The sequence below is a fragment of the Leucopleurus acutus genome (assembly GCF_964270905.1).
Source record: "Leucopleurus acutus genome assembly, chromosome: 9".
Classification (NCBI taxonomy): Eukaryota; Metazoa; Chordata; class Mammalia; order Artiodactyla; family Delphinidae; genus Leucopleurus; species Leucopleurus acutus.
Genome location: NC_139144.1, coordinates 66,578,343 through 66,590,871, shown reverse-complemented (window position 1 = coordinate 66,590,871; position 12,529 = coordinate 66,578,343). Strand labels below are relative to the sequence as shown.

The window sequence follows — 12,529 nt, the reverse complement described above, 5'->3', positions numbered from 1 at the left end:
GATTAATATAATTAGTATAGGAGCTTGTTCAAATCAATAAAAAAAGTTACCAAGGGCTCTCACCCTTTCCCAGCACCAAAAACACATCCCCCCTCCCCCCTCCCCCCCAACATATGCAGAAATGAGCAAATGTGAACATACAATCCATCCGGGAGGAAATGCTGATAACTGATTAAAATGTGAAATTCATTGTCTCCTTTATTTTTTCTCCATTTTCTAGTTTTCACAATGAGCATATGTAACTTTTATGCTTAGAATAAAATCAACAATTACAAGAAATATTAAAATAAAAGAACTTACAGTTCCAATAGAACACACACACATGTGCATACATCTCTCACTGTGTGGTTTGCATTTGTTCTGTGCATACCCTCTCTCTGGTGTATCTTTTGGCATTGAGGAAGTTTTATAATTTTGTTTCCTTTATATTAATACTTGTATATATTAACCTTAGTCCCTTCTATCGGTTTCCTCCTGAGAGTTATACTGAACTTAGCTAGTCGTTTCTTGCCCCATGCCTATTCCCACCCATTTCTAATTTATTGTAATACTATAATCAGGGAGATTATTTTACTTCTTATATACTCTCCCCCTTTTACCCCATTTTTAAGAGTCCCATTGTATCTTCATTGTCAGCACGTATAACCTCTCATACTCTTCTGTCACCTTTATATCCCCGTCATTGTCGTAGTTCTGTAGATCATTGTTTTTATTGTACACTATGAGTTGTAGGATCGAAGAACACCTTTCTTGGCTGTGTGAAGATTACTCTCTAGTGGATTCCTCAGGAAGGGCTCATGGGAGCAGTAATCCCTGAATTTTTACATGCTCAAAATATTTTATCAGTGGCTTTTATGTGTGAAGGTCAGTTTGGCTAGATACAAAATCTTTGGCTCACCTATCTTTTCTTGAGAATCCTAAATAAATTACTATCTTCTGGTCTAAAGTGTTGCTATGAAAATCTGATGCTAATATGATTTTCTTTTAAAAAGAAATATTTAAAAAACACCTTTTAAATAAACTTTTGGAATATAATGTTAAAATTGTTTGAACTCCTTATTAAATTTTGTTAAATACTTTTAACACAATTTTGACATACTTCCTTTTTAAACTAAACATCTGTATCTTACTACTTATATTTATTGTTAACTGTTATTAGCAAATGTCTAACTTTTAAAATAATAAAATAATTTTAGGGGACTTCCTTGGTGGTCCAGTGGTTAAGACTGTGCTTCCACTGCAGGGGGCATGGGTTTGATCCCTGGTTGGGGAACTAAAATCCCGCATGCCATTCAGTGCGGCCAAAAAAGTAAATAAAATTTGAAAGTTTAGATCTATAAAAAAATAGTTTTAGTTATGACTTTTGTGTAGGTTAAAACATAACTTAAAAATTACAAAATAGAAATATATTTATTATTTTAAAATAATAGCATGCAAATGTTTATAAAGGTAAATAGTAAAATGAAAACATAAAAATTCTCTTTTTAATGGAATTTCTAACTCATGAAGAATGCATTTTGTATAATGAATTATGAAAATTACTTGTCTAATACAGAATAGTGAGAAAATTGGAGTAAGGAGAGGGAAATCAGAAAATGCTACTTACTGTATACTTTGTAGAATTAAAATGTACCAGCATTTTTAATATGGTTGAAGCTAGATTTCTCTTTATAAACATATTGGGGAAAGCATACATCATTTTACGTAATGATGTAAGATTATTTGTCTGAGGGAAAGTGTTGGTAATAAGCAAATCAATTGCAATTTAGAAATTTCAAGCCCAGGATTGTTTAAGACTGTGATCTCAAGTTATCGAGAGGTGTATAGAATTACAATGTGTGGGGCTTTTCTAATAAAAAAAAATTTTCTGTAGTTTTTTATCTGTTACCAAAGAAAACGTAAAAATGTTTTTATTCCTCTTATAAACATTAGTCATTAGTGTGTGTGTGTGTGTGTGTGTGTGTGTGTGTGTGTGTGTGTATCTGGAGATCATGGTTATGATTTTTATCCCAGATAAAATGCACAGTAAAGCTCACGCCATTTAAAGGAGTTCTGCTGACCCTAGGTGAATAATAAGTTATGCTCTCTAGTTAGAAAAGTAGTGTGCAAAAGTGAACAGTAGTCTTTCTAGTCATGTTTTACAAGTGTTTGGGAACTGTGTTTGTTAGTGTTTTCAACTCAACATTTTGGGCAAGTTCGTTTCTATGGAAATGCATCTTCATTTTTACAGTGGGAGTCAGTGAGTAGATTGGACCCTAGATGGGTGAATGCTTATGTTTCTATACTAACATGTTTTAAAATTCACTTGGATCATGATTTGAAATTTCATTTGAAATCATCTTTTCTTCTAACAAAACACCTCTTTGAATTTCAGACTCCACTGAGGTATACAAAGACATTATTGCTTCCAGTTGTTCTTGTCGTGTTTATTGCAATCATTAGAAAGGTAGGTCTATCACTTAAGAGCACTTTCTCATAATAGAACATTTTCTTATTTCTTCATTTCTTGTGTAGTTACATATACTAGGCTACATGTTAATCTAATACAATATTTTATATAGATTTATTGAAACACATTCTGTATTTTCTTACTAATAGCCTTTGATGAACATTTATAAGCCTTAAAAACATTGTGCTAGTTGCCAGCTAAAGTAGATCTAGGGAAAGGATGCTCAAGTTTTGATAGTCATGTATTTTGAAAGATAGGATCAGAGGAACCCTATTGACGCAGATACAATTGTTTTTGCTTATGTGAATTATTACTGATTCACTTTTAACTTTTATGTAATATTTCTTTAAAATATTTAATATATGCCTTTCTAAGTCATTTGTGCAGTATTCATTAACTTCTGGATAGAGTTTATTATTAATCCAAAGGAAAAAATAGAATATTAACAGTGTATTACTAAACTTGATAAAATAGACTCCCAACTTGACTTTGATAATGAAATTTTAAGTCCACATATAAATCAGGCCAGGGAAGTTCCAATCTTCAGTAAAGAGTGATGTAATAGTCCCTCTTTTCTTCTTTTAAGAGTTGGTGAACTCTGTAAGTACAGGTGTTTTCAGAGAATGAATTGGGGTTAGTCTGTAATCAAAATGATAGACCCTAAAAGTTTTCTGATTTGTAGCTATTATTTTTGTGTTAATACAGTGTCATATATTTGTAGAATATTCTGTACTATAATTATTATTTACATCATATATTTATAATCTCCCAAAACATTTCATATACCTTATTTCAATTGGTTCTTCAACAGCATTATGGGGTACACATATATTATTATTTCCATTTTGACAAGTGCAAAATTATAAGGTCAGTGAGGTTATTACCAGCCTCACATCATGTCTGTTAAAAAAGCAAGGGAAGAGTGAGAATCAGACTGTACCTTTACCCCCCCTCATTGAGTGTTGTATAGTATTCAGCTTTGTAGTCTCACAGCCCTGTTTAAGTCTTGTCAGTTTATGGTTAGCCAATTTCTGCTGTATGCCAGGCTCTGTGCTCTTTGCTTCCTTTGTTTTCTTTATGTGGGTGGGCACCCAGTAGGTAATAAAAAAATACTAGATGTTGGCAATCCAGATTGTATTAAAAAGATAGCAACCTGGATGGCTAGAGATGATGAAAATGACTAGATTGGGGTCAAAGAAAGTGGGATGTTTGATGTAAAGAAGAAAGACTTAAATGGAAAGAGGATAATTCTTTTCAAAGACTTAAAAGGCTACCACTTGGAAATAAGATTATACTCATTTTGGCTCCTTAATATTATGGCCAATTCTAAGAGTTAGGGCTTTTGACCAGCATTGATCTGGGCTGATTAGGAAAGTGTTATAGGTTTAATCAGCAGCTAGGTGGTTCTTCCAAGGGCTGAATTAAAACCTATCAGGCAGTGTCACAGAGGACATCCACACTGGGGACAGGATTTCAGATTAGATGACCTCCCAGTGACTGCTAAATATGAAAGCACAGTGTTTAGTTAGTTGTGCTTATCAGTCTCTGAGCCAGTTCTCCAGTTATGTGTGTGTATAATTAAGAAGAGGCATTGCCAACAACCTGGGCATGGTGGAATTCTCTTAAAGGTGAATCGGAAGCCAAAAGGTCAAGTTTCAAGACCCTTCTTAGTTGTTGTCCACCTTTAGGGAGATCATTTAATCCTTCTGAGCCTGTTGCTCATTTTTAAAATGAAGATAATAAAACTTATCTGAACAGGGTTGGATATAGATATGATGAAGTACTGTACAAATGTAAGATTTTGTTGTTGTAATTACTATTTTCTGAATTACTTCTTATCTCCATACTTCTGTATTTTTAAGTAAATAAAAGTTTAGAAAGTTTAGAAATTTTCTTTTTCCCAATACGGCTGTTATAAAATGTTTAAAAATCTATTTGCAGATTGTTAGTGACATGTGGGGTGTCTTAACTAAACAACAAACACATATAAGGTAAATATGCCATTAATGATTTTGTTACCTCCTCTGTTTATTAAGTAGTTATTTACGGTATATTAATTTTATAGTTACATGTTGTACACTCAACATTTGTTAATTGATGTTTCGATTGTTGCCATCCCCCTTCTCCGCTTTTCTCATTATTCCTCATTTATGTAGAGCTCAGCACATCACTTGTTCATTCCCCAAATCCCATCCAGTATGATCTGACTGTAGCCCTATACTAATCTATGCTTGAAGGATACAGCTTTGTGCTTCAGTTTGGCAGGGAAAACAAATTACTCTGTTGATGGGTTTAGGACCAATGGACAGCTTTTTGAGAGAAGAGCAGGAAAATGTAAAAGTGGACCCACGCCTCATTTTTACATAAAATAAATTCCAGATGGAGCAAAGATTTAAATATAGAAAAAAAAACTGAAACTTCCAAATAAACCAAGAGATTATTTTTATAATTTTAGGGTTAGAGATGCCTTGTTAAGTATGACATAAAGCCTATAAGCTAGAAAGAAAGATTGACAAGGTTGACCAGATAAATTCTTTGGTTTGGTAAAATACTGTAAGCACTGTTCAAAGAAAAATACAACTTGGAGAAAATAGTTGCAAATTATAACAAGGGCCTAATGACCATCATACATAAAGAACTGCTATAAATTAATAAGAAAAATACTAAAAACCCATTTGAAAAATGAATGAAAGACTCAAATGGGCAATTGAGAAAAAAAAAAATTCCCATTTTCCCTTTTCCGCTACACTAATGTCCCACAGATCTCCTTTCTGCTCTTTGACCATGACAAGTAGTTTCCTGCCTCTGCAATTTTGCAGTGGTTGTACCCTAAGTCCGTAATTGTGCCTCCTGCTTTCCGCAGCCTGGCTTGGCGTGACTCACTCCTTTAATCCTTGCTTAAATGCCACCTCCTTCAAGAAGGCTTTCCTGACCATCATTTCTGAGTAGATCCCTTGTCTCCTTCCTTGTTATTCTCCACCATCACACCCTTTTTCTTTCTCTCGGCATTTGTCACCGTGTGTGCTTACATACTGATGTGTTGCCTGTGTCTCCTGAAGGGGGATGGGGTCATTTCTGTTCAGTTCAGTGGTTTATATGCAGTGCCTGGCACATAGGAAAGAATAGTAGTTGAGTGAGTAAAGACTTATGCATGACTTACAGATACATGAAAAAGTGCTCCGTCCCATGGTAAAGATAAAAGTGAAAGGCTTTTTACTTATCAAGTTTGTAAAAATTAATAATACCCAGTGCTTGCAAGCGGGGGAGGAAGTGGGTGGTAGGGCAGTTAGGCAATACAACCAAAACATACAGTGGGCCTGTCCTTTAACTCTGCAGTTTCACCAGTGCAAATGTGTCCCCTAGAAATGCTCACGGAAATGCAGAGGTGATGGTACAGAGATGCCCACTGTGGTGGTGTATGTAATGTGGAAAATGCGAACAACCAAAATATCCACTAGTGCGGGATTGATTTACTTATGACCCAGTCATAAAGTGGAATTTCTTTATGGAAATATTTCATCATACATCCTTGAATTAAAAAATTACAAGACATATACATGATGATTACACTTTTGTTTAAAATATAAAGATTTTGTATGTGTCTTTGTACATCGGAGGGATATGGAAGGATAAAACTTGTAACTGTTAGGAGCATGGGATTAGAGGATGGAGCAAAGGAAGTTTTAATTCTAATTTCATTCTTTTGTGGGATTTTTTTGGGGAGTAGAGATTATTGAATTTGTGTGTCTATATATTTTCTGTTATAACACACAGCCTTATCTATTGTTCTTTCACCTCACCAGTGATAAATTATTGCATGCACTCTTGAGACAATCCTTGTTCTCGTTTAGAAACAATTTACTGTAACTGTGCCCTTACTTCTACCTGATGCCTTTGAGGGCCAGGGAAAAGAAAAAAGCTTCTGGTATGTAATGCCAAAATTTCTCTTCAATTGAGATGAAGTTTTTTTAAGAGCTCAGAAGGGGACTACCGTTATAACTATACTATGCACCTCTGGAAGAGAAAGGTGGAACTTTTCACAGAAACAAAACAGCCTTTTCAATAATAACTCAACTATAGAAGTAACTATAGAAAAGCACTGAGCTTCACGGGGCTCTCAATTCAGGTAGGATCAGAGCTTTTTGGAAAGGAGAATGGCACATCGACATTTCATTTTGCATAAGTACCAAAGTCATATGCCAATGTAAAAAGGGGAGAGGTAGGACATACATTTTAATTCTCAAGGTGTGAGTATCAGTATCTCCTTTATTCAGGGAGCTAGGGGATAAAGTAGGATAGAGACAGCATGATGAAGTAGAAAATATATTGACTCTGAAACCAGTCAATATATAGACCTGGCTTCGCCTCTTACTACCTCTGTAACCTGTTTTCCTTAGCTGCCAGTTAGGATAATAAATAGTTGTAAGTAGGATAATAAATAGTTGTAAGATCAGAGTTAATGGAATGTAATGATCATATTAACATTTTAGGTGCTCGGTAAATGGTAACTGATAATTTTTACTTGGCATGAAAGAAGAATAAAGGAGGATCCATTTCACTTCCTTCATTTGCCCAGTAATTTTGCTGTTTGCTAACACATCAATATATTTGAAAGCAAGTCCTCAAATCAGATTGTGTGCTACCTATTCAATTAACCTACCTTAGGGGTTAATTGAATCATTTGCTCATTCATTCAAAAAAAAAAGATTGAACTCTATGTGCTAGGCATTGTTTTCTAGGTCTTGGAAATAGATCAGTGTTTAGGATAGAGAAGGTATGTGTTATCAAGTCGCACATTTGTGTCTCTGATCCAGACTTCTCCCTTGAACTCCAGATTTATACATACGATTCCCTGTTTGTCATTTCTCCTTGGGTGTCTAATGAGAATCTCAAGTTTTGTGAACACAATGCTGAGCCTCAGAATGTGCTTTCCTGTCAGTACCGTTCTCCTGGATCTCCCTCATCTCATTCTGCTCCTTGCTCTCTCTTCTCCCTAATCATGCCGTCTTTGTTGTTAGCCTATCAGGGAGCCTGCTACCATGAGGCTTTGCCATGTCTGTTCTCCTTGCCTCAAGTGTTCTTCTTCCCTGAGGGATCCTCAGGCTCAAACTCTCAGCTCCTTCAGGCTATGCTCAGATGTCACTCAGTTGGTGACCACACTGATAATATATGCCATCCCAGTCACCCAGCACTCCCTGCATCTTTTACCCTGTTTCCTTTTTTCCCCACAGTATTTATCGCCATGTGATGTATGTTTATTTGCTTTTTGTTTGTCTCCTTCAACTTATATGTAAACTCTGTGAGGGTATGGATTTTTTTCCATCTTGTTTACTGCTCAAGGCTCAATGAAATTGAGTGGATGGATGGATTTGTACTGGTCCTCCTGAAGGGTTCATTTTAGTTAGGAGAGACATATGATAATCAAATAAACCAATAAGTGAAAACTGTGTTTTCTGTGAGAAGATAAAACAGGGAAGTGGAGTGGGAGTGATCAAGGTAAGGGGCACTGAATATGGGAGTCAAAGGCGGCTCTCTGATGTTTTAAGGCATAAAATTAGTCTAGTATAACTGGAGCACAGTGATCAAGAGGGAACCTGGTAGGAGATGAGTTTCCAGGATGCGAGGTGGGGAACCAGATTAGGAGGACTGTGTGTAGCATGGTAAGGATTTGAGAGTTTACTTTAATTACAAAAAACCCCATAGCCGATTGGAAAGTTTTAAGTAAGGGAGTGGCATGTCTGGATTCCCATTTTCAAAAGGTTGCTCTCAGTGCTGTGATGAGACTCAACACGGGGTCGGGGTGCGGGAAGGGGACCGGAGTGAGATGTGGGGAGGATATATGGGCCTATAAAGATGCAGCCTTTCTTAGGAAATTAAAACTGTCAAGCAAAGGTAAAGCTGGGATTATGTGGCTATTTTTATATTCCAGAGCTGCTGCTGAAAAAAAACCTTGTGTGTGGCTTCCTAAATTGTCCCTAAAGCAGCTAGAATTTACGGCAGAGCTGAGGGACCGCTGAGGACAGGAAGTAGGGGTATTGGACTGTGAGGGCTGCAGAGTTTCTTTTTACTCCCTGCTTTGCCAGGTTATATTACCAGTGAGGTACCTGATACACAGCCAGCGAGCCTTGTTGGCCTAATAAATATCCGTGTAGTCAGATATGGGATATGCAAAATAAACTGTTTTAAAAGACTGTAGCACCAGTTTTGGTTTATAGCTTTCAGTTATTTTGATTTACATGTATGTGTCCTGAGGGCATATTACAGAAGTTGTAAAACTCATATTTGTAAGATAAAAATGCACATGATTGAAGTAAGTGCTTCAGTAGTGATTCAATGATAGTATTTCTTTTTCCATTTCAGAAAACACCAATTTGATCATGGAGAGGTAAAGACTTAATGTTACCAAAATTTGGCTTGTTTTAATGTTTGTGTATGTTTGGATTTTTCTTTCTAGTTCCATTTTCTAACTTTATTGGTAAGTCACTAATCATCTTCAAAATAGGCCTGTATGTGTTTTTACGAGAATACTACAAACACGACCATTCATTTGTTAGAGCAATTAGATAGGAAACTCATTTGGTCGGCTCTGATCATCCTCAAGGTAATAGCAGTTCATTGCTGGAGACCATTTAGACGCGTATGCAGAGTGTCTTTCGCATGATTAGGGATCACTTTTCTCTCTGCTCACCTTGCCCTGAGGCCTCAGAGATGTGACTGGTTGCTGTTCTCATCTCCTGGTGATTCAGCCTGGTTTTTTTTTAAATTGTGGTATAATTGACATATAATATTATATTTCAGATGTACAACATAATGACTAGAATTTATATATATTGTGGAATATCACCATGATAAGTCTAGTTAACATCCATTACCATACATAGTTATTCAAAGTTTTTTTCTTTTTTTTCTTGTGAAGAGGACTTTTAAGATCTACTCTCTCAGCAACAGCATGGTGACTATAGTTCATGATACTGTGTTTCATATTTCCATCTGGTTCAGAAATGTGGGCTTTATTAACCCTAGGCTTGATTCTGAGCAGAATTATAGGACCACTTCCCTTAGGGACTTTATAATTTTAGCCCTCTAATAAAAGGGACAAGTTTGAAAGTGAATTTTAAGACTTTCAGAAATCAAAATATTGATTATAATATTAAATATTATTAAATATTATTTCAGAAATCAAAATATTGTTACTAAGAAAAAGTACCCTTTTCCATATATTCACCAATTTAACAATATATTCTTAAACTTCACAAATAGTAAGAGTAAAAATATTTTCTTTCTTTCAGCTGGTTTATCATGCATTGCAACTGTTAGCATATACAGTTCTTGGTGTTTTAATTATGAGACTAAAACTCTTTTTGACGCCACACATGTGCGTTATGGCTTCCTTGATCTGCTCAAGACAGGTGAGATGATTGTTATGTTGGCATTATAGCTGCTATGATAATTTTACCCCAGCCTTTGTTATTGAGTGGCCCTAAAATAATATTAAATTACCCAAAGTTCTTTAAATTGTTTATAATTAAAGTTCTTCATGGTTTTGTACTAATCTTTCCTAAGGGATAAGGGCCAAAGCAGATCCCTTATCCTTTTAACTTCTAAAATAGTCCTTGGTGTACAACAAACACTCATTCAGTGCAGGCTGAATTCATGAATGATAACTACAGATATTGATAGAAAGCAATGATCGCACAGGGGCCCACACTCAGAAGGACTCTGCACCTAGATTGATGCTCTGCTGTTGCTGTTTTGAACTTCTTAAAAAATGTCAGACAAGGAACCCACATTTTTTTTGTTTTTTGGCTGCACCACGTGGCATGTGGGATCTTAGTTCTTGACCAGGGATTGAACCCATGCCCCCTGCAGTGGGAGCATGGAATCTCAACCACTGGACTGCCAGGAAAGTCCCAAGGAACCCACATTTTTATTTTGCACTGAGTCTGGCAAATTATGTAGGTAGGCCTGGCCTTACCCGAATCTGGGAGTAGAGGAAGTTGACAGAAGAGTTTCTTAAATCATGTCCCACCTGTATTAGGCTAATGGTAGAATTGTTTTGATCCCTCAGGTTATCATTTCTGGAACTTTTCCTTAGAATTATTAGTCCTGTATCAGGGATTCTAGCAGAGACTGTATTCTCTGGGAAGTTGGATGCAGGCTGGTTTGTACTAACAGTTGTCAATGTATTTTTAATTTGGTTTCAGCTATTTGGATGGCTCTTTTGCAAAGTACATCCTGGTGCTGTTGTTTTTGCTGTGTTAGCAGCCATGTCAATACAAGGTTCAGCAAATCTGCAAACCCAGTGGAATATTGTAGGGGAGTTCAGCAATTTGCCGCAAGAAGAACTTATAGAGTGGATTAAATATAGCACTAAACCAGGTAAAAAAAGGTTATATTATTTAGCTGTGGTTTTCCCTACAGTTTTATGTACAACTGCACAATCCTCAACCCAAATTACTTCCAATGGTTTTACTTCCAGGAAAACTGTGGTTTTCCCTACAGTTCTATGTACAACTGCACAATCCTGAACCCAAGTTACTTTCAATCTTTCTAAGCAATCCTGCTTCTAGATTATCCAGAAAGAGAGAGATGTCAGTCTTGCTTATATAGTTTGCAAAGGAAATGTTACATCTATTTTCTTAGTAATTTATTTCTCTATTTTACGTAAATTCTAATTTTTTTCAAAGTATATCCAAAGTTTTGCATGGCACAATTTAAAATAATTTATGTTATCCTTATTTTCCTAATTAATTTTTAATCTTAGCCCTTCACATTCCTTTTTGAAATGAACTCATGGAATGTGATATTTTATTCATGTATAGAAAGAGAGGTTTTTGTTGTCATCTGAGTATCAAGTGACTGAATATTAAATCATCTTCCAGAATTCCTAGGTGCTATAAAACTTCCCTAGTCAATTTGTTACTTCTTTCCTGGAAGCAAGAAAAGACATTAAAAACAAACAAAAGAAACAGAAATCCTCAGTGATGAGACATACGATGAGGCTTTATCTTCCAAGGAAAATAGTTTATCCAGGCTTGGTTGCTGACCACCATTTTATTAGCTACCTGACTTCATTCTGGTTCTGTCATTGACTCTGTATCATGATTCGGGCCTCAGCTTTTTCACCTGGGAAGTAACTGAGTTGACCAGAAGGAGACCCCTTGTCATGCTCACCAGGTGTCTTCCTAAGACCTTCCTTCCTGCTTTGCAGATGCAGTGTTTGCAGGTGCCATGCCTACAATGGCAAGTGTTAAACTCTCCGCACTTCGGCCCATTGTGAATCATCCACATTACGAAGATGCAGGTTTGAGGTTAGTACACAAATATCACATTGTTGAAAACAAATTTTTCTTACAAATAGTGAGTGAGGGAACCAGCAAAATAATGAGAAGTGTTTCAAAAGGATATGGTGAACTGGGGTTTATAGAGTTCGGGGACAAAGAATGCTGAAATAAGATGGCTAAGTTCAATACAAACTGTTAAGGCCCCATAGGACAATAAAACTACAGTCTTTGGGGTTATCTTCTCTCCGAGGCAGTAAAAAGAAATCACCCCTTGTCTGTTTTATACAGGTTACAGGGCTCCAAACACCCAGGTCCTTATTAGTTATCATCACCTTTTAAGTTCCCCAGAAGATTCACTAGCCTATAGTTTTTATTAAGGTTTTCTTATAGGCTATTTTTCTTAAATTCTGAGGAGTCAGTTGAGATGGAATCCCATTCAAAGAGGATTTTTTTCTCATTTTCACCAATATAGCCTACTAGAATGATCTTGTTTTTTTGGGTTTTTTTACTAATTTTTTATAAGTTAGAGTGTTGTGTTCTCTTTGTAAAGGAAATAGATTTAATTTTCATGCAATTTCTAGGTTGATCAGCTAGTCATTTCCTAAGTAATTGGTGAATCCTTATTAATATTTTGTGTAACCCAAGACATACCTTTTATAAATAAAAAGCTTTTTCATTAAAAAAATCAATATTAGCAAACTAATTTCCAGAGCAATCGTGTTGAATAAGTTTCGTTTTTTGTATTTTGGTTTTTTTTTAAATTAGGAATAAAATGGAGAGCCATTTAATGCTAATC

General features: G+C 35.8%; 1 protein-coding gene across 4 annotated transcripts in view; it reads left to right on the top strand.

Annotated features, from left to right (window-relative positions):
* DPY19L1 (dpy-19 like C-mannosyltransferase 1) overlaps positions 1–12,529 on the top strand; it is a 161,085-nt gene that overhangs the window by 73,431 nt on the left and 75,125 nt on the right. For all 4 annotated transcript variants that reach the window (XR_014326456.1, XR_014326457.1, XR_014326458.1 and 1 more), the window contains exons 15-19: positions 2,375–2,446; positions 4,391–4,440; positions 9,714–9,858; positions 10,654–10,828; positions 11,661–11,760. Coding sequence is in view for 1 of the 4 variants with exons in the window: in XM_082846637.1 (XP_082702763.1) it covers positions 2,375–2,446; positions 4,391–4,440; positions 9,714–9,858; positions 10,654–10,828; positions 11,661–11,760 (542 nt within the window). In the remaining 3 variants the exon portion in view is untranslated. The remainder of the gene's footprint in view (positions 1–2,374; positions 2,447–4,390; positions 4,441–9,713; positions 9,859–10,653; positions 10,829–11,660; positions 11,761–12,529) is intronic.